Raw genomic sequence first — 22,774 nt, forward strand, 5'->3', positions numbered from 1 at the left:
GAACCACTTTTAAACTCATGGTTGTCATAGTGATGTAGTTACTTAAAGACCATTTCATAAAGTGCCCTCAGTCTATGCAGAAGCACGGTTTATGTAACAGCAGCGTTTTAATAGAGAATCTTCTGAGTCGACAAGCAGCAAAATGACCAGTGATGTGTTGTGCAGCCTGCATGCTCCATCAGTCTAAATAACTCCTCTGCTTGTTGAAATAAGTGCACACTACCTATAATGACAGACATCCATCATTTCTATGACTGGTTGGCTGGTACACCGTGCGCCTGCTGCCTCTGTGTGGCAAACCAATCCTTCAACCTCTGACTAAAAGGATTTGTGCCCCATTTTTGCGACTCAGACAAGGTTACTTATCAAGCTTTGTTCCGACCAGCGTAATCTCATTGCAAGTCAGAATTAGGTGATGTAACTCGCAACAAATGCATTACAGCATCTTTCATAACATGCCGTTCTCTGAGGCAAGTGGGTTTCACGTAGCAGTAATGGACGCCCCTTTCCTCCCCTCCCCTTACTCCTCATAACCTCAGCAGTGCAAATACATCGCTGTACCCTTTTATGCATCCCACATTATCAGAGTTGCATTGGGTTCATTGTCTTTGCTTATTGGTGTTTTTCCATGTGTCTGTCCAGCCAGATTTTTTTCAGTCACCCCTAATGACCCCAAATTTCTAAAGCGCATTGGAGCCAAAGAACTGAAATTGCACCAACCGAGGGAAAATAAGTGTCAGTGCAGAAAAAATGCTGCCTGCGATGTGAGGAAAAAGCAAGCATAATGTTTGCTAGAATGAAGATAAATGTATGTAGCTGTTGCAGTGTATAAAAATGTCTCGGTTTCCTGTGCTTAGAGACAAAGCACATGAGATTTAATTTTATGACAACAGTGAAATTACTATTTTATGCGTTTTATGCTTTTGGTTATTTGGGAAAAATACTGAAAAACTCTCTCACAAGTTTGTGTTATTACAAACCTGCTTTTTTAAACATTTAGCAGCAACACAGCTTCTTTAATGATATTCACTTTGATGCGATGCGCTGTTGGTGGGGCTAAGCTAAAACAAAACAAAATAAAAAATCAGTTGTCACACATGCACATTTCAGGAGAATCAGAGCAAAGTATTTTCCACAGTTGTCCTTGCTCACATGTGACAGACAGCAGGAAATGGTCGGCTTCAGACACCTTCGCGCTACTGGAAATACTCTGTGTGATTTAGGCGGGAGAGCTGCTTGGATAGAGCGTGCAGGAGGCAGCACATATGATGCTGTGATGTTCGCACATTGGTGTTATCGGACACAGAGCATTTTAAAGACCGGCTTGTGAATCTCTGAAGATAAATCTCTCAAACCTACACTGCAAGGGTAAAATGTGTTTGATGTTTATTTTCCAAAGTCAGGATTTTTGTTAATATCACTGTGGGTTTGTGCCGATCAATAACCGTGAGAAGGAGAACTCATCTACTTATGATTAAAGTAGAATTGCTTCAACATTCACACATTTATAGTAAATTAACATTAGAATAATGTCTCTAAGCACTCCAGTAGCCTCATAGTAATCCTATGAGGAGAATGAGGAAATACCTTTGGATATAACATTTTGTTTATTCTGATGATCTTAAATATGTAACAAGAGAGTTTGACTGGCAGTTAAATACACTGTAAACATGGACTGTCTTCCTCCCAATGAAGAGCTTTCATTTTTAAATAATATTGTACTTTTAATTAGCTTTAGGTGAGCATTTAGTCTTTCAGAGTTTTTCCCTTCAAAATATCACATAAGTGCCATTGAGAAGTAATGAAACTAACACTTAAACATTAACTGGAAATGCAGAATTGAAACCAATTATGGTCCTTCAGTGAGTGAAATGAGCATCGATTGCAGTAGGACTTTTTAATGATACTTGATTTAATGATTTCATTTTTCATGCATCATTTTAGATTAGTGCTACTCAGATTAACTGTTTGATGTGAGGTAATATTTAGCGTTATTTATGTGACCGTGGTGTGTTTTCCTATTATCCCAGGTGCTCTGTTAGGGGGAGACTTGGGGAACTCTAATGGAGCGTGCCCGAGTCCAGTCCGTAAGTAAATGTTTTCTTTTATCTTTTTACCTTTCTTCCCAGTTTTGGTACAAAGATGCGCGCACGCACGCACGCACACACACACACACACGCGCACACACACACACCTCTTTGCTTTCTGTATTTTGGCTGGACTCTTTAAAGAGACATGGTTTCTGAAACTGACGTAGAGACAGAGCAATGCAGAATATTTTGTGTGGCAGCAGGCTCACACAACTCGGACGCCAACTCAAACAGCTACACACACGCACACACACGAACTCACAAATGCAAGCACAAGCATGAAACACCTGTTGACTGGCGACAGCTGAGGGTCACAGTACAAGCTGCTTGTCAACAGTCCAAAGAACAGAATGGGTTTCAGGTTGTGAGGGAGAAAGGCAAGCAGAGACTTTAAAAAGAGGAAAAGAAACTGTTGATGTTACAGAATAACTTCTGTGAAGCTTCTCAGCTGTTTTTTAAATTCAAATCTTCGGCAATATTAGAAAGCCAGTCTGGGGTCTACCGGCTTTAATGTGACACATGAATCTCAAAGTGAGTTCGAAATTTCATTTTTAGTGCCAGTTTAATGAATTATGAAAATTGAGCCGAGTACTGATAAATGTATTTGAAGCAAACTGTAAGTTCAGGTTTACTCAGATTCATGATTTCTATGGCAGCTTAAATTGTGGTGCAACTCAAGGTATTGAATACAAAAGATTGAATCCACTACTGAATATGTTGTCATTGTTATTATTATTATTATGACAGTCATTCACTTTTAATTGGCAGCTTTGATATTTAAAAAAAAAAAAGAAATGTAAAACACCCGATAGCATGTTAAAATACTCAAATTATGATACTGTTAATGAGTTTTTAATTGAATTAAATTTTTCCACTATTTTTTATGTACTGAATGTGATGCTTTTTCTTGTCGATATTATTTTGCTGTGGGTAAACTGTCCTTTTTAAAAGGTGGTGTGAGCTATGCTAATCGCACTAAAGTGCCGTGTTGTTTCACTTCATTTATTCAGCCTGACATTGTGCTGATGTCACCTGGTGAGGGTGATAAGGGTCTTATTTCTACTTTATTTTGACCCAAACGATCAATAGTCAGTCTCACTAATTTTGGTTTCATCATCGTGAGTACTGTGGTACATTGAGAAGAGAGTTTAGAGATTTATGTCCCTCTAAACATAACACAAGTGTCATTGAAAATGGGCGAAACTGCCACTTGGATATTGATTGGCAATGCTAAGCGACACCAATTATGGCCACTTAATGCTGCATCCTGATTGGTGGACAGAGGCTGCGTGTATACGGGCATCTTCTGTTTTGTTATTGACCCTTCAGTGCATCAGAGGATCACAGTGAAAGAAATGAACAACAACATATACTGACCAGCTCTCTCTGTCAGCTCCGTTTCCTGTTTAGTATCTAACGTAGACATCATCAGTCACTGTTTCTTTTGTGACGCACTTACACCCACAGACTTCATATGCCAAACTGCATGCCACTTTAAATTGTGCGGGTTAGTCCAGTGAAGTTCAGTAGGAGTCCCTCGGCATCTGGCAAAAATGCTTTGTTGATCTTGTCACTGGCGTGAGACGGTAACCAAGGAAATGAAGCAAATCAAACCAAAACAAAGCTAAAGTTTATCAAATTTAAAAAAAATTAAAACAATGATTGTGCCATGCATCACTTCTCTTTGTTTTTGTTCTTTCTAATATTAGAAATCAACAATAAAAGTATAGCCACTGTTTTAAAATAGTATTTGTCACATACGGACACAAGCAAAGTGTCAGAACGTGATTAGCTGGGAGCTAGAGTGTAATAACTTAAGCACTAGCCAGTTTAACAGTCGTTGTCAATGAAGCTCTTTCCATCCATGCAAAACTAAGACTCTTATCATTTAGGATCATTTCTTGTCGTCTTCTTAATATAAAAGTGGAATCGGACGTCTGCTCAGCATTTGTACTGTATATTAATCCTGACCTACAAAGCTTTGATTGATTGATTGTTTCTCCAACCAAGGGAAACAGACTCCAGTGATCACAAGACCAGATCTGTTTTAATCACTGAACAAATCGTAGGAGTGATTCAATGGTCTGTAATGAGGCAAGCTTAAAAAAAATGAACAACCAGTCAAATCTTGTTCTGGAAATCTGAAAAATAGGATTAATGGCGTCCACCCCGCACCTTTCCAACGTCATCTGGCGCTGAAAAGAGCAGCCTGTTTAACTCCCCTCACTTAAACCACTTCCCGTGCTTACCCACCACCCCTCACCCGCAATTCAACCCTCTAGCTGCACTGCTTCCCTCCCCCCCTTTTCATGCTGTCTCTCTCAGCTGTTCCCCCTCATCTTCTCTCTAGAATAATCTACCGCCCCACCCCGCTCACCACCACCTTCAGCACCTCCCCACCCCCCGATCCAACTGTCCCCTGTCTTGGCAAAGGACTCTCCTCAGAGGTGACTTTGACACTAGCCAGAGCTCTCCCCTTAAATCCCATTAGCTGGGAAAGATACTGCCAGCAAACCCATAGTAATAGATATGGTGGAAAGGTGTGGAGCTTTTTTCCTGTCTATATTCACTTGATAAACGCATTGTCTCAGGGTAAGGTGGGCCAAAATGAATCAATGCATTTATATTAACTTCCCTGCACTGTATGAGAGGAATACTCGAAAGCCAAGGCTCAATATTGATATTAGTTTTTCAAAGCTATTAATGAAAGTGTGGAGACTTTTCTTTTTTTACCAAGTGTTGCTAAAAGCAAGTCATCATTCAATAAATAAGCATTTAAAGTCATGTCCTGACTAATAATGCTGTAAATTGGACTTGTTATTGAAGATCAAAGAGCTGTTTTTAACAGTATTTCAGAAATGAGTCATTGTTAACTTTATTAAACTCTTCACACATTGTATTTTTCTTGTAAGAATAAGCCTTTGTTTAGTTGTCAATGGCTGTGCTGAGTTGACCCTCAGAAGGTAGGTGGATATCTGTGTTTCGATTTGGATGAATGTGACCACGAGGACTTCTGTAAACACATCACGACTCCTTCGTGTGTCGAAATATGAAACCTCGTTGTACCAGAACTCATCTAAGGTTACCTGATCCACCCGGATGGCTGCTCCACTCCGTCCTCCCATCTCACTCCTTCATCTCATTAATCACTCTCTGCCTGCTCCTTCTTCTTCTTTTTATTCATCTTTTGTGTCTCCCATTACCATCCTGACAGTGTTACCTATTTTTTTCCCTCCCTTCTTCCAGATCTTTTGTTTCCTCTTTCACTTTATGGCTGCTCTCCTCATCCCAGTTTTTCTGTCTTCTTTCTATACCTAGGAGTCTTATTTTTTGCTTACTTTCTTACTTTTTTGTACAACCCACTCTTTTCAAGTTCCTCACTTCTTCAGATTTTTCTCCCATCTTCTTCTTTTCTCTGCTTTACTCCTTTTATCTCTTCTTCTCCATTCTCTTCTTCTCTCCTCCCTTCTTCCCCTCTTTTTTTTTTCCTCTTCCCCTCCCCTCCTCTTGAATCTGTCATTCTCAGCTGTTGTCCAGGGAGTCAGTGCTACGGGAATGTCACCATTGACGTCACCCAGCATTCCACACATTCCCACGCCCAGCCTCGCGTAATAAGAGACATCACACACACACACTGACGGTAGTCACACATGTTCACCCGGACACTGACAAGAACACATGTAAAGTATATGGAAAAGTGCATTCGAACAGTCAACGTACACAAATAAAGCCACAGATGTCTCAGAGCGGTTCTGTGACTCATGCTCAGAATAGGACTTATATTCATGTGAGCTTCTGGATGCTCAGTGTAAACAATAAATATAAACACACGAAGTATTAAAATACAGTCACTTCACGACTCGGCACGAAAACACGGGGTCCACAACTCAATAAGCGTATGCTATTTTTAACTGCTTGGAATAAAAAACAAAAACAAATCTGCAAGTTTGAACTCTTCTGTTAAGTCTAACATTTTTCTTGTAGTTCTTTTTAGGAAAACATAAAAATTATTTAGTTTCTGTTTGTTATTATATTAGAATGTAAAAGAGATACTGAGAGGGTAGAAAACAAGCAAGCATGGAATTAAAACAAAGACCAGAGATAAACACAAAAGAATTTCTTTTCTGTTATTCAAAATTCACATTTCTTTGTAAGTAGGGCAGTTTTTTCCTCTAAAAATGTGTATGTTTGTTTTTTGCCTTACCTTAGTTGTAGGTTTTTATCTTTTTTTTCATTTTTCCATTTTCATTTGTGCCCTCGATTCAAATGCATTCTGTGGGCAAGGCAGAAAGCTCCAGACCTCAGCAGATCAAGACAAATTTCTATTTGTTACTAGATACAGCTAGAAATATGGGATTATACATCCTTTACTTCTTCGGTTGATTTTCACAGTTACGTGTAAAGCTAAGTTGTTTTGTGTTGCTGGTTATGTTAGAAAATAAGTCAGATTTATTTGTATTGTAGATTTCAGTTTTTTAAAAGTACATTTTGAAGGTCAGGGCCAACCTCCAAAGCTGAAAAGTGAAGGCAAGAGGACGTGGCAAAAACTGACATTTCTCTTTTGACCACTTGCGGCTAACTCCAAAAGGAAGTCTGCTATAGACTGCTGTGTTAAATTGCCAGACTTTACAACAATTGAAAGCATGCCTATAGCAGATGCTGCATTGTTTTCCCCCTTTATAACAGCTCTGATTGGGGTGGTTTTTTTGTAACTCATCCACTTGAATTAATGAGTTATGGTGTGGCCATGTTGTTTCATAGGCTTCCTAATCAGAATCTGCTCCTCTAATTCATTTAATCCACATAAGGTAAATATGGAAGCTTGTTTCCACCACTAAAAATGTATATATTTATATCTATAGTAGAAAATTTTGAATTAATAACTCAAAATTTGGAAATGCCTAACTCCAAATTCCAAGAAAATTGAAAAATTTCACTAAGGTATCTCAAAATTTTAAGTTAAAAACTTGAAATCTCGAGTTAGTGCTGCCAATAAGGAAGCTTATCTCCATGTTACCTGGATTTTGATTGTGCGTGTCTGCACCATTTGCTTCCGTGTAACAAGGAAATTACTTCCTTCACTGAGATTCCTGATTGGCAGAGCTAACACAAATTTTTAAGATGCCTAACTCGAAATTTCAAGTTATTTTCTCAATTTTGTTTTTCCAGTAATTAAAAAAAAAAGAATTGAATAGTTAAATTCTGTCGTTCAAAATAAAAAAAACAAAATGAAAAAAGAAAGCATGGCAGCATTCAAAAAGCTGATGTTGATGTTTCAGAATTCAGAGTTCCAAGGAAATGGGGGACCATGTTTTATACTGTCTTTGTGTTTTATTCCTTGCTGTTACATATTTTTCCACAATTTACCATTTTTCATCCCTTAGTGTCCAAACAAGAATGCGTCTGGAGTCTTGTAAAAATGACTTCAGTAAACACAAAAATGTGTCAGTAATCTGCATCTCCAAATTCCAGCTAAAACCAACACTTGTCTAGTATAGTGTAAGCAGATATCCATGCACATACAGGGCTACACAAGCATCTCAGCACTCCATCTTTATTTTCTCTAAGGGGATTTGGAGTTGGCTTGAGGGCGAGTGAAAAACGCGTCACAAACTCGAGCAGAGGCTCACACTCGTATTCACATTGTTTGTAACTCCTGACTCTGGATCGCCACGACGCCACCACCCTCTCTGTTTACACAGAGCCATGAACACAATGTGAACAGCAACAGATTTCCATCAGAGACATGCACAAGTGCTCGGTGCACATTGTGCAGCATGAAACACACGGAGGATCGCAGAATTTCCCCGAGTCACCTGATGTAATGAGGGTTCACTGTGCGTCAACAGGACACAGGTGTTCTCACTGGTCAGATGATGCTGAAAAACAAACTCTTCTTTTTCCTTTCGCATTACCTCTCTACCTTCTGTCCCTCATTTCCTAAATGCTTTTTTTTCCTTTCCTAGCCTTTCTGTTCATCTCTACTCCTCCCTTATTATCTTCTCCTCCTCTGTTGCTACTTATTTCCACCCCCCCGCCTCTGTAACCAGATACCCTTTCATCCCTATGTGCTTCATTCCTTTTTCCTAAGTAGCTTTCTTGCCACTCCTCCTGTATTCCCTTTCTGTTTCAGTCATATCTAATATGTGGTCACTTTATGCCCTCTGCTTCTTGTCTCATTACCTCATTACCTGCTGGCATCTTTTCTTTCCTCCTTCTTCCCCCCTTCTTCTGTCCCTGTTGCTTTCAGTATCTCCATCCTTATCCTGTTTTGTCTTTTCTTTACAAATGACTTTTCAAGCCCACTTTCTTTCTTCCTTGCTAGCTTCCTTTGTCCTCTTGTCGTGGTCATAGTTTGTCTACTTCCTTGCTTCCCGTCCTACTTCTTCCACCATCCTTTTCTTCTTTTATCATCTCGTATTGCTTCATCTCATTCTTGTCTTTTGACTTACAGTACCTTCTTCTGACATCCTCTACTGTTATCTTCCTGGCTTGTCTCATTCCATCTGTTTCTACCTTGCTGCATTCTGCAACATCTTTTTTTCCTCCCAGCATTCACATGTCCTTCCAGTACCTTCTCTGTCCTGTCTCTCCTTCCCTCCTAATGATTTTTTCCATATACCTTACTCTTTGGTTGTTCCCTGTCTCCTTTGTTCCTGACCATACTGGTTCCTCCTTCTCTCCTTTCTCTTTTCCCTCCCACAGTTCTGAGTAATTTCTTAATTCTCCTTTTTTCTATCATTTCTTGCCTTCCTTCTTCACACTTGAAATTCAGTTTAAAGGCTAATAGTTTTTTTTTTTTTCTTGTAATGATCATTTTCTTTTCTTTGAGGGGTTATTGAAGATTTGTTTTGTTTTCCTACTTGGAGGAAATAACATAAACTATATGGTAATACTATACAGTGCAATTATTTAAGCTCTGCTTTATCTCTTTTTGTTTCCAGCTTTCTTTCTTTGTCTATATCATGTTTTAGGGCCAAAGAACAAATCTGATACTGCTCTGTCAGGAACTATCCAGACCTGTCAAATCTTCTAGGACAAGAACAGGTCTGCTTAATATCCCCAGAGTCAAAACTAAACATGAAGACTCAGCATTCAGGGTTTTTTTCCTTCATATATTTTCAACAAAGTCTCAGATAAGTTCAAGTCTACGGCAGCTCAATCAAGTCTGAGGATTTTTCTATTTGCCTCTGCCTCTGATTAAATTTAATTTGGGTAAATTTGGTCTTATCATGTACTGCACTATAGCTGTATTGTAACTTTATTTTCTTTCATAATGTTCATCTAATCCTATTTAGGTTATATTTAATCATATTTTACTCTTTTTAAAATCTATTTGTCAGGGTCTACTTTTCATCTTCATATCTTTCTTTTGTTTTTGTTTTTTTATAAAGCTCTTTGTCTCTTTGTCTCACATGATGTCTAAAGGTGCTTCACATTAAGAAGCTTTGCCTTAACTTCTCAAGCCTCCTTCCCTTTTCCACCATTTATCCCTCTATTACTCCTTCCTTTGCTCCTATTGTGCTTTTCCTCTTTCCTCCCTCTCTGCCCGGTCTCCCTCCCGCTGAGCTGATAACAGAGGTAGTGTTCGCTTCTAGTTGTTGTTGTGAGGTTTCGTTTATGGGAGGTGTGTGTGTGAGACTGAGATGAAGCAGAGTCACATGCCACTGTGTCTGGAGGCAGCGTCATGGAGAACTGCTATCACACATATCCCTTGTCTGTCCAAGGGGAATACTCTGTGTGTGTGTGTGTGTGTGTGTGTGTGTGTGTGTGTGTGTGTGTGTGTGTGTGTGTGTGTGTGTGTGTGTGTGTGTGTGTGTGTGTGTGTGTGTGTGTGTGTGTGTGTGTGTTAGGGCTGGGAAAGTCCCTGCTGTCCCCCTTTTTATATACTCTGTGACTGAGTCTCTGTTTGAGCCTACTTGTCTTTTAGCCTCGAACAGGCTGCTGTCTGCTGGAGCCTTGTTGTTATGACAAGCAGATATCCTCCATCTTCCACATCACCACCAAATCCATCGTTCGTTTTAATTTTTTAAACTTGATTTAACATGAATAGGCAACAAAGGTAAACACAGTAGACAAAAAACCCCAACGACACCCATCTTAAATACACTACACAACCTACTAATAGAAAAGAACGTAAATATGGGAGAGGAAGCAGCATTGTATCGTGCAGTGTTTTTCTGTGACAGAAGCACGTCACGAATCAGGCTTTGTTTCTTAGAGTAACTGTTGTGTGGCAGTGTTCAGGTTTGGAATGTGGCAGTTGTGCCATTTCAAAGGAGGGTGCGTTCAACAGGTGTAGCATGCTGTAATGTGGCCAGACATGTTACTGGAATGCCCTGATCGACGTTAAAGATCAAAAGAACAAGGGGGAGAGAACTTTTACACTGCAAACCAGAAGTTATTTTATCTTTGAATACTGTCAACAAGCCTCATGAAAAGACTAAAACCAGTTCATTTAACCTTAAACGTAATTAAATGTATTGTGCATATTTAAGACCTTGTAAAGCTCCACTGTTGAAATTATTAAAAACTTATCAGTGAGCTACTCATCTGGACTAGATGGCCTTAAAAAATTATCTTTGACTTTTCATACATTTCTCATTAACTAAAACACAAAACAAACATTACCAGACTTCCATGTGAGATCAGAACAGGTTTAATTTCTTAATATGCACTCTTTTAAGCATCTTGTGTATTGGATAATTCTTCATTTTTTGGCAAATTGACATCTGTTCATTTTAATAAATGATTTGGAAGGAAAGCCTTAAGAGATGAAGTTAAATATTATATATAAAGTCCCTTAGATCAATTTACACATAGTTAGTAGGGGTGCAACGATACACAAAATTCACGGTTCGGTTCGGTTCGATACTTTGGTGTCACGGTTCGATATTTTTTCGATACAAAAAAATGTTCATGCCTTTTTAATTTGTCATTTATTAAAATTATAAATATATATTTTAACTCAAAAGTACAGTTTTTGAATTTAACCCTAACCCTTGTGCGTGTTTTTTATTTTGACAGCGAATGCGCACCTGCGGACCACTTATGTGCAGCCCTGGTTATTTAGCTCATCATATTGCAGCCACAGAAATTCTTTTGTCCATGAAACCATAAAGCTGCACTTTCTTTTTGCCTCATAGTCTGATTTGTCATAACTTCTCCGTTTTGTGGTAAGCTTTTCTTTGGCTGTCACTTCTTCACCCTGACCTGTCTTATTTGGCTCAGCAGAACTGAAATGCTTTTACACACTCACTCACATAAGCTCAGCGATTCTCTGCACGATCAACCTCTCACATGTTTAAGCTTGCTGCGGGAGATTTCACTTGTCATGTTTGCATAGTAAGCTAACGATTAATAAGACGATGTCAGAGGAATTGGTGCACAAATTATCATCACTCACAGATCAGTGCTGTCGCTCTCTATACACAGTTCGCACGATTGCAAAGTGAAAGCAAAAAAACAAGCGCAAATTCAAACGCGACTTCAATATGTCACATATTGACAGTGGCTCACCGATGCCAATGACATAATTACCCAGCTACATTTCCGAAAGAATGCAAAAGCATTGACATATATTTTTCCTACAATAGCCCGACGGGCAGGGAAGAGATAGATTTTGGTAGCCCGACTGAAAAAATCGCTAGCTCCGGGACGTCGGGCTAGCGATATTGCGAGCCCTGTATCTGATTGAGGAATCACTCATCTTTGGAAAAGAGAGTTTATTACAGAGAAATGTCTCTTTCCAAAATAAAAGCTATACTATCCGCTTCTTCTGGGCTATATTCTCAGCAGCATAAGGAGAATCATGTGCTAACAGCTGTCTAAATGACTCGGCTAAAGTTAGTAGCATGCTTGCTTTTTTTTGTCTGCTTCCACTTGTCTTTGCACTACGATGATGTCGGCGTAAATGTGCAGTCATATTCGTTGTGTTCCCACTAGTGCTTTCAGGTTAATCTCGTTGAAATGACCTTAACGCCACAACACGGCAAATCTCCGTTAACGAGCTACCGCCGATCACTCCGTGCATGGGGCTAGACGGCCAACACGTTAACGAGCTAACTGCGCTAACACACTAGTTCACACCAATGTAATTGAGCATTGCATGGCACATTCAACATACTGTTTTACTTTAGTCCATGACTCGCTTACCTTCAGGGTCATACGTCACATGAAAACCAAAATAATTCCAAACGCCAGATCTGAATGACGTTCAATTTGCCTGTTGCAAGGAGAGCTTAACTTCTGTCTCGCTAGCTTGCCCTGCGCTCTTCCTTCTGACTATGCTGTCTGTGTTGAGCGCTCAGTGGATCTGCGCTCAACAGTGCAGCCTAGGCGGAGTAGTCGAACACAGATTCACTGAGCGCTCAACACAGACAGCATCGTCAGAAGGAAAATTGATAAAATAAATTACAAATGTTGTATTGTTCGATACATATGCGTACCGAACCGAAAGCACTGTATCGAACGGTTCAATATCGATACGAATATCGTTGCACCCCTAATAGTTAGGTCTGTAAATATTTTTGTAATGATCATTTTTTCCAATTTTGGTGAATGAGATGCAAAAAAGATGTTTTTTAAAAAGCTACTGCATGAATTGTAAGGACATTAAATGCATTTGTATACATTGCCTTGTCCCTTCATCTGATTTTCAGAGTATTCACTGTGGTGGTGTACAGAAGAAAAATGACAAAAACTGTTATTTTCCAAAACCTTATGGACCTTAGTTTATATAAAAGAAACATTTTTATTTTGTTTTTCTCAAAAAACAGTTTATAATATCATGTATTGCTACAAGTAATAATTTACATGTGTGTAAATACAATATAATGGTTTTACACATGTACATTATATGCAGTCACAGTATTGAAAGTACAGTGTAATCGTTAAACTGCATGGAAGATTTTTGACTGTGTCATAGAGACCAATTTAGCAATAATTCAGTGGCAATGAAAGCTAAGTTTCTAAGGAAGTGGGGGTTTTTCACAGTGTTTCACAGATGGCAGGTGTCCAGAAAGATTTGCATGTTTTTGTTTTAACCAAGTGCCAAGACACGTAAAAGTAAAAGAGGAAATGTGTAGAGAGTGAGTGTGAACATGGAAATAAAGAAATAACATAGATCTGGAGAGATCATGACATGGTTTTGATGTGAAGAAGCTGCAGAGAATCATCTTGCAAAGAAAAAAGCTGTTTGAGGTACAGAAACAATGATGAGCATGTGGTGCGACAGAGCGATCAACTCACTAATGAGAGCTCTCTCACACACGCATGCAGAGCTGAATATACACATCCAGGCAGACAAGCACAAAAAGTCACTAGTTCACAGGTAGAAACATAAAAAGCATCAAAACAGACAAACACACAACCTTCTTCTACACTTCCTCTGCACTGAACCTCACTTTCTTTATTTGTTTCTCTCCAGCTAATGGCTACATCAGTGCCAGGGCCTCCCCAGGCCTCCTCTCTGTATCCAATGGCAACAGCCTGGGGAAAGTAGTCCCGGCTAAGTCTCCACCTCCACCCAGCCCTCAGATGGTCAACAGCCGTAAGCCGGACCTGAGGGTCATCACCTCACAGAGTGGCAAGAGCCTCATGCAGCTGGTAAGGAGATCATGAGTGGAAGCAGTACTTCAGTTCAGAATTAGTCAAAATTATGCGATGAAGGCTTCAGATGTTTTAATCTCTCAAGTGTAATACAGCCAGTCTCTCAATGATGAGTATCAGTAATCTTTCCTTTCTTTTTGTTACGGTGCCTTTTGATGAAGCCTATAATATATACAATAGGGGCCTGCCTCGTGGGTGAACCATTCATATTTTCTATCCTATTCAGTTTGCATTGATAGTCCAAACCTCCACAATGTTGAATGAGCAACTTGATGAATCTAGATTTTAAATGTATTACAAAAATGACATAAATGCTACAGTGGGAGATTTTTGTCAGGATCTTTGTGCAAGTCACTGTCCAGGAGGACCTCCTGTCTGCCTCCAGCAGTATGTGTCATATCATGAAAACATATTTCCACGACTGCTACTTCTCTTTAGCCACTTCCAGTTTGAGTCATGCAATGAAACTGCCAAACCATTTCATCTTTATTTCTGCTGCTGCACAACTTTGCGGGGACTCGCCATTGGCAGCTGAAGTAATAATTGTTTGGGTCACTTAAAAACGACAACTGACACAACCCAACTTTGAACATTTCTGAGTTCTGACAGCAGGAATTAGAAGTGTTTAAAACACTTTACCCTTAGATTCCTTTGTTCTAAATCTAACTATAAAGATGAGTTACTTTATATGAAAACTCTGGTTATTAATTATTCCAGCGATGCGAACAACCTGTCCACATTCATCAGGCTGAAGAAAATAGTCTACAAGAAGATTGTGCAGGTGATGGACTCGGCAGTAGTCTGGAATAACTGAGAGGCTTAGAAGATGAAAATAAAAATGTTTCACGTGGTTCTCACATGTGTGACATGTTCACAGATTCCTTTTTTGCTGTGGCCACTGTGCCTTTTAATGGCCAGAAAGTGAAATAATTTATGTAATTTAAAATATAATAATGTCTGCTCTCCTTCTCTAAATATGGTTCTAACTTTCTCACTATTACATAATTTCTATTACTACAGCCAGAAATCTGTAAACACAATAAAGCAACAATGTCCATCCATACATGGTGTACAGTCTCTAACAAGGCAGACAGACAGATCCGCAGCTGACTTCTGGATCCAGTCTTTCTCCTTCACTTTTCAGTATCTTATTACCATGATATGCATCTCTATAATTATTCTCAAAGTAACCATAACATGTTCATATCTCTACACCAGTTAGATTTTATAGAAACTTAACAGCCCTTTGTTTTTTACTCTCCCCTCTTCCACCGGCCGTGCAGACTGAGGAAGAGCTGGAGTTGGTGAGTGAGGTGAATAGACTTTTAGAGTTTTAGGCTCATGGATGTGGTGTGTGATCTCACCGAGCATGAGTGTGACACGGTCAGCAAACGCATCACTTCAGGGTTGAATCAGTGGCACTGGTGTTATGAGAAGAGTAGGTGTAAAGCCACTGGAGCATCAGAGCTACACACAGACAGTGGAGAAATCATCTGTTTGCTTCTTTTCCTGGATGAGTTTGACTGTAAGGGTTATGCTTCACTACAAGCTTCACCACAAGATTTGTAAATGCCAACAGAGTTTATGGCTTGATTAAAGTCATGAAAAGACTTGAACTTGTGATGTTTCAATCCTACAAGACTTGACTTGAACTTCAAGTTTGTCAGGGAAAGTCTCGGAACAATACACAATACAAGAAAGGCAGGCTCTGCATAACCACATACCTTGCATGCTTAATTCATTAGGCCCAAGGACTGAAAGGACTTTAATATTCCATTTATTTGACAGACATCATTTTCTTAAACGGAGAACTAAATGCATATAGATGGCTACAATACGACTAGACTGAAAAGCTTTTCATGAGATGCGCTCTCAATTATGCAGAACATAAAGTTTTAAAAGGCACTGTTTAATTATTTTAAACGTCTTTAGACTTTATTAGCTACAAGCTTACCACGAGGCAGAGTTTGACCAGTGGGGAAAAAAAAACAAAAACAAAAAACAAAAAAAACGCTTTCTTTCAGAGTCAGATGAAAAGATGGATAACATTTCTATGTGATGCTATGTAAATATAAAGTTACATCCAAAAGCTGCTTAATGATAATCTCTGTATTGCTTTCTAAGATGTGATATGAAGCTTCCATTTAGGTTGGCATTAAGACTGGAAAAAGGTGGTATCAGCTAAGCTTAGCTGCACACTAGTGATAAACATCCCTAAAGCTGTGTTATAGAATTTATCGTGTATGTTTAATCTGTGCACAAATCATAAAAGTGTAAATCTTCTTTTAACAGGAGGGTTTTTTAATATTTCTTAGCTAAAATAAGATTCATAAAAACATGACAGGTTGTCCGTCTCCTTAAACAACTCTCTGCAAGACTGCAAATTAATGTGTATTTACCAAAGGTCGTAAGAGTCTGGGAAACATAACCTAAAATGAACTTAGAACTTAGTGTTTGATATAATTTTTTAAAAAGTTTATATATAGTATAGAAGAAAAGCAATCGATTAAGCAATAGATTGTGTGGAGAAAATGCCAGATATAGCAACTATAATAAAAATGTAAATAAATAATGCATTTTAATATATTTATTTATTTATTTATTATATTTTTTTGATTTGGCTGAAGGTTCAATAATCACTCTTTATAAAAAAAATTTACAATTTCATGACAGTTTTTTCATGGTTCATTCTTTAAAGGGTTAAATCTCAGTACTCTTTGTAAAATATTACCAAAACATTTGAGACCAGGTATTTTCTTTTACAAAGACTGTGCTTTTTATCCTTTGAATTGAAATATATTGAAAACAGTCTTGGTCTTTTAGCACTTGCATTTTCACGATTTCCAGTTTTTGTTATTGATGGAGTATTATTGCGAATTATTGCGAAGGAAAACCTGAAAGCAAATTGAATTTTAAAATGTGTATATTTAAGGGACAGTTGAGCCTAGCCTAAAGTGACATTTGTGAAGCACAAATAGACTGTAGAGAGAAAACATCAAGGGAACCGGAGCAACCACCTGACTCTCTGCTGTGTGTGAAAGCTGCTCAGCATGTGCATGTTTGGTTTCATCCGAGTGTCGATGCTCTGAGGATCAGAGTGAGGAAAGCTCACAAAGTCTCCAACCTGGAACACAGATGGACGTGTTAGACTCAGATACGCTGACCTCTTCAGTCCACATACACACACACACACGCACACACACATGCATGTTGACAGGTTCACGGGTGTTTCCTTGCATAAATATACCAATACCCACCCCTCAGAGCAAACGCACACCTCACATTGTTTATTCATGCCTTGCATTCCTTTCTGTACACACACACATGCACGCACTAAATAAAAACACGTCCTTACACACATTCAGCCCCTCTCGTCTCTCTTCTGTCAGCCTTGTCGATGCATGCGTTCCTGTCAGCATGATTCTCCAGCACAGCGATGCCTCTCATAACACCTTCCACCGTGATGCTACATAACACAAGCACCCGGCCCTGGCGACAGCATTGCCGTGCCAACGCCACCTTGAGATGCGAGACATTTCTCATCTTGCACGCCGATGTTAAAGTGTCACAGAAAAGTTAAAACACCTCAGAGAGAACTGAGGTGCTTGGATTTTCTTGCTGGAAGCGGATATGCTTCTGGCTGTGGCATGGTGAATAATGAATCTTCCAATGCCCTGCACAGGCGCAAGTGAAATCAACTAAATGTTTATTATATTAGATTTTAGTTATTAGGTTTTCTTTGCTTCTATCTCTTAATAAAACCTCTAAAGTGTCAGTAAAACTCAGAGCTGGAAGTTAATTAGAGTTGCTGCACTTGTACTTTGTAAAGCACAGAGTAGAATGCAGGAGATAATGTGTCTGTTTTTATTTGAAATAGAAGTAGAGCAAGCTGTGGTTTTAGTAAAATTATTTAAGTAGTAGCTGACCTTGGGTACATTACAGTCTCTGCTTCCACTCTGCTGTACAGTGAAAAGCACATGCTAACCATTATCATTATTGCTGTTGAAAATGGATGAAGTCATGTGCCGTGAACCTCTACACTCAGTCCATATAAGGAGAAAAAGAGATGATTTGTTGTGGATCCAGACCAGGTTTTCTCACGACATGGAGCCGCAACACTGGATCTATGAAACCATTCTGGCTAAAACATCCATCTGAGATTTATAACCAAACCCTCTCTTTCAAATACTGCGTGTCTTATCAGAGATTCCTCAACATGAAAAACATCAGAAGGATTTGGTTGTGAATTTAACAGTGCAAGTGTTTTAGCATGGATTAACTACACTGTGCAGAGAGAGACTTGCAGATGTTTATACCAAGAGGAAATGTTGCATATGAAAATCAACTTGCTACTTGTCAGTAGCTCAATGCAGACTTTGTTTTTAGAATCACTTCTTCTACTTCACATGCCCCAATGTTCAGCTTCCTCTGTCCATCTCTCTGTGTTCCCAGAATGCTCAACGACTAGGCGGCTCCCAGGTGGCACAGCCACTCACCACACCAGTGGTCTCCGTGGCAACACCCAGTCTCCTAGCGCCCTTCTCCGGCATGCAGACGGCCTACAACACTGGTGAGTTGTGGAAGGCAGCAAAACTTGGAAGTCTTGTAGTGTGATGCCACAAACCACTATGAATATTCACTTTGTTCATTGTGTGAGAGCTTCTGGAGTGATTCTACTTCAAAGGTCTCCATTAATATGGATTAGCGCTGATTAATATTGATGCACCCGAAAGTTGTATGATGTAAAACAATCCCCCTCACCCCTCCTCTCCGTCTCCTCTCTCTGCCTTTCTCCCTCTGCGTCTCCCCCTCCATCCCTTAATCTCAGAGTACCAGCTGACGAGCGCAGATCTCACAGCGCTCCAGACGTTCACGCCACCGGGGCTGGTGCCTGGCAACATGGCTGCTTGGCAACAGCAACAGCAACAGCAACCAGCAGTCTCTCAGCAGCAGCAACAGCAGCAACAGCAACTGAGCTTGGCATCACTCAGCAACTTGGTGTAAGCTCCCTTTTCTTACTATAAAACACCGTTAATGAGATGAATCCATTAATCTTACAACCTTTAACCTTCTCCTTGAAATACCTGAGCAGTAAAACTTTTACAAGAGCCACACATGTCACATGATCCATTACACAAACCATAGCACATGGTCGTATACAAAGCTGTAACATCACCCAAGCTGCGGTTTATTCATCTTCGTGGTGACCTAGATACTTCCCCCTGCTCAGCTCCACCTCCCACTGCGGTCCCAGTCTTTAGCTTCTGGTTGCAAGGCTTTGCTTCTAGCTGCATTATGTGGCACTCTAGATTTAAAACTTTAAAGGTGGACTCACTCTTGGACGTTCCCATTTTTCAAGTCTTCCTAATTTTCCAGCTAATAGGTTACTCTTAGAACAAAGTTTACCCTGAAGAATTTGAGCTAATTTGTAATTAAAAAATAAATCCCTGCAGCTGGTCTGAGTGCCCTCAGACCTTATATTTTGCTTTGCTGTAAAGCAAAAAAAGCCTGGAATCATCACTAGAATGATGGTCCGTCTTCTTACTTTAGTAGTCCCATTGTTCTTGGTGTCTTGATGGCTATCCGGTGATGGATACTTCTAATGCATCTGTGAAACCACAGACTGCCTTTGAAAAAAACAAAACAAAAATAATGTGTATGTTGGTGCGTATTAACAGACACACTAGGCTCGATTTGCATTGCATGGTTAAATTGTGCTCTAAGGACGTTCTTATCTCCTTCAGATGACCAGATCTATAACGAGTCAGACGAACTTATAAATTCCAAACAAGCGAGGTCATTACAGAGCAGACACACACCATTAGTAGCTGAATCAAGCCATCATATTTTAACTGATTATACAGCACTCAAAAGCTACTTTGTAAACAGTTTTTTTTCACAGCTCAGTGCAGTACAGGAAGCAGACAACTGATGAAGAAAAACAGCTCCTTAAAAAGTTTCTTAGGTTTAAAACAACTAACTTACTTTTGCAAACACAGCTACAAAGGTGGGTCCGTTCTTTGAGTTCAGTGTTTGTGTTTGGGAGTATGTTTCTTTATTATTGAGACATTCTTTGTAAGTCCTTCTAACCGAGGTTAGCTTTTTTTTTTTTTTTTTTTTTTTTACCTATCTTCCCTTTGTTGGTGCTTTGCAAGACCATGAAAGCAATTTAAAAAGTGAAATGTCACGATATTATTTTTACACTTGCAGAACTGATGTGACCTTTACCTGAGTCTAATCAACTGCATTTCTACTTTACAAATTAAGTTGGTACAACTAAGTCTTTATGTGACCATTCTGGGTTTGCTAGGTTAATGTGTGGGTGGGGGAGCAGCTTGTAACTGCCTCTTGTTTTGTCCTCCCTCCCCCCCTTTTTCTCCACAGCATGTGGGGTGCAGAGAAACAGAATGCGGAGATGGTTAACTGCATCTCCAATTTTGCTGCTAACCTGAGGTGAATGACATGATAGCATCTGGTGCTCTGCCACACTGTTTATCTGTCAAATTATTATACTCCCACAGTGAATTATGAGTCTATAATAACTTGACAGTTTGTGACCAAAATAACCAAAAGAAATACAAAATTGATGCAATTACATGACAAACACAATATCAGCCAGTCTTCTCGTTCCATTTGTATGTTTGATGTGATGCCTGTTGCTTTGCTCTCTCCGTGTATCACCGCTCGTTCACTTCTGCTGAGGCAAAAGCACCTTTTTTCCCTCTCAGATTATCATTTGACTAGTCTGGTTCTAGGAGTTTTTATGCCACCTAAAGCTTAGATCTGAAGCTCTTTGGAAGTGTCATCAACAAAGAGGAAGAAGCTTCAGTGTGACAGCAGCAGCACCTTGCTATGTTCTTGAATGGAAGTAGTCTCTGGGTGCTGCTTTCAATTCCTAACACAAAACCAGCGCACAGCTCTGCGCCACCAGCATTGTTAGTGCATTAAAATTTTACTTTTCAGCCATTTAGCTGTCACTCTCAGCTGACAGTCAGACAGAAGATTGAACTGCTCAGGTACACGTTGGTCTGAATTTCCTACACTAGTGGGACTAAAAGAATAATTTAGAGCTCGACGGTATAGAATCACTGTCAAGTGCAGCTATTTCTTACAAAAAAAAAAAAAAAAGACGTGTTTATTTCCAGTTGATATTTAATTCCCTGTAAAATACTCGTATACACACAGACAGGGGCGTTAAAGTGCTGCTATCCTCTTGTTCAAAATGTATGTATCTCAATTAAACATTGGCTTCGAATCTTGATCACAAAACAGATTCAAAATAAAACAAATAAGAGAAATGTGTTTTTTGTTGGTTTTTTTGTTTTTTTTAAAGACACTTAGAATAATTCTAGCTGTCAGGAAAGAGATTGTTATTTGTTCCTCTGTCTGACAAGCTGAAAATCATCCAGGAAAATATGATAATGGGTTGTTTGTTAGTGTATACAACAGCTGTGACTCCAGGGGGTTGAGCATCTTTGAAAAAGCAGCATATAGTTAACAGTCACCACCAGCTCATATGCAGCAGAACTCTTCATATCGCCTTGTAAATGTTAACAAATGGCAGTCCAGATTGTATGAAATCCTTCTGCAAACAAATCAATTGAACCACTTGGAGATCCTGAAAAAACAGCCAGCAGTGATTTCCTTGAGCGTTGGCTGTAATAATACAACAACTGTTTCTTATACCGACAGCAATATGGAGCATTTTTCATATCAAAAATATTCTTAACATACTAATGATTTTCAGGAATTTTGTAGGAAGATAAAAGCTCAAAGTTCAAGTATGTTCAAGTATTTGCAAAAAGAAAAGAAACAGAAGGAGCAGGAAGTTTTACGTTTGAGCTCATGGAACTGCGGAAAGTTGGCGTTTTTGCTTTGCTCTACTCCTTAATTGTTTGATCGCCATGTTTCATCGCTTTTTGAGCTACTCTAACAAAGGATATCTTTCATAATAAAATAACCAAGACATTCCTCAAAATACGAAAAAGCAGGATCTCCCATTTTCTGCATAATCATGCCGCCCAGATGCTGACTGTGGCAGAGTTTCAGCAACCTCAGGTGTGACACTGGAATTGACACCAGGCGGATTTACAGTGTTGTGTGTGGGATCAGAATAACAGAATCATTGCCACTGAAAACAAGCAAGCACCACAGAAAATGTGGGATGCTTTCCCAGCTTGCCAAACTGTTCTCTCGGCAAAACGGAAAATCGTGCCTTCCTAAGGACAGCATGAGCAGACGTGGGCTCTTCTGCAGTCCAGACTGCTCTGCTTTGTTTCTGATTTCATCACACCGCAGCCTCACAGCGAGCAAACAAGCTCCTCCAATCAAATGGTGATTGACAGCTTGGCTGCGAGCCTCGCCTTCGCTGTCGGCCACACTTTTCCTCACCACAGGCTTCACAAGGAAATGATTCCTGTCAACTTACTCTCTCCATTTCCCTCGTTTTAATCATCCCTTCTTCCACTAGTTCTGTCATTCTGCTTATTTCCTGCTTTCCTGGTCAGGCTCAGTTAATTTGGTGTACACCTGTTGACTCTCATCTTCGACCTGACTTCCTAATCTAAATGTTAATGTCACGGCTGCCCCTAAATCCCCTCGCTGCGCAGCCTTGCATTCAGCTTGTCTGTGTTTATGGAGAAGTGGTCTCTGCATACTGGTTTTGCAGGACATGTCGCCATGGTTTGTTTCCTCACTGAGTCGATGTGTTATCAGCAGACACAGCCTCTGTTTGGGACATTCACAGGAAACAAACAGACCCACTTTCAGGGGTGGCTGTTTGCTAGTACACAAGTGATGTTTTAATGTACATAGCTACTAATCAATCAGTACGGAGCTTAAAAAAAATTATTGGTTTCCAACTCTTTTTTTTTTTTTTTTTTTTTTTTTTGTGCCCAGCTTTTCTTTTTCGTTATACTTGTTTCCTAACTCGTAAACACAAACTGAAAAAAAGGAAGAACTTTTGGAGACGGTGCACACTCTGATAAATTGCTGAGAGGACACACTGTTTGTTGGCAGGGCATGGTGTGTACATGCTGTCAGAGTATGAGCAGTTAAACCTCCTGGTGGGAATC

The 22,774-nt window shown here is 39.5% G+C and overlaps 1 protein-coding gene across 8 annotated transcripts in view; it reads left to right on the plus strand.

Moving 5' to 3' along the window:
- mef2d (myocyte enhancer factor 2d) overlaps positions 1 to 22,774 on the plus strand; it is a 75,218-nt gene that overhangs the window by 44,327 nt on the left and 8,117 nt on the right. For 2 of the 8 annotated variants that reach the window (XM_085423643.1, XM_085423641.1), the window contains exons 6-11: positions 2,031 to 2,087; positions 13,519 to 13,697; positions 14,984 to 15,013; positions 18,153 to 18,270; positions 18,529 to 18,700; positions 20,085 to 20,153. In XM_085423643.1, the coding sequence (XP_085279769.1) occupies positions 2,031 to 2,087; positions 13,519 to 13,697; positions 14,984 to 15,013; positions 18,153 to 18,270; positions 18,529 to 18,700; positions 20,085 to 20,153 (625 nt within the window). Of the gene's footprint in view, positions 1 to 2,030; positions 2,088 to 13,518; positions 13,698 to 14,983; positions 15,014 to 18,152; positions 18,271 to 18,528; positions 18,701 to 20,084; positions 20,158 to 22,774 lie in introns of those variants that run through there. The other 6 variants (XM_085423647.1, XM_085423646.1, XM_085423642.1 and 3 more) reach the window with 5 other exon arrangements.

Source organism: Rhamphochromis longiceps, linkage group LG11 (assembly GCF_057381845.1).
Source record: "Rhamphochromis longiceps isolate RC_006_pf linkage group LG11, R_longiceps_female_GT1.1, whole genome shotgun sequence".
NCBI lineage: Eukaryota > Metazoa > Chordata > Actinopteri > Cichliformes > Cichlidae > Rhamphochromis > Rhamphochromis longiceps.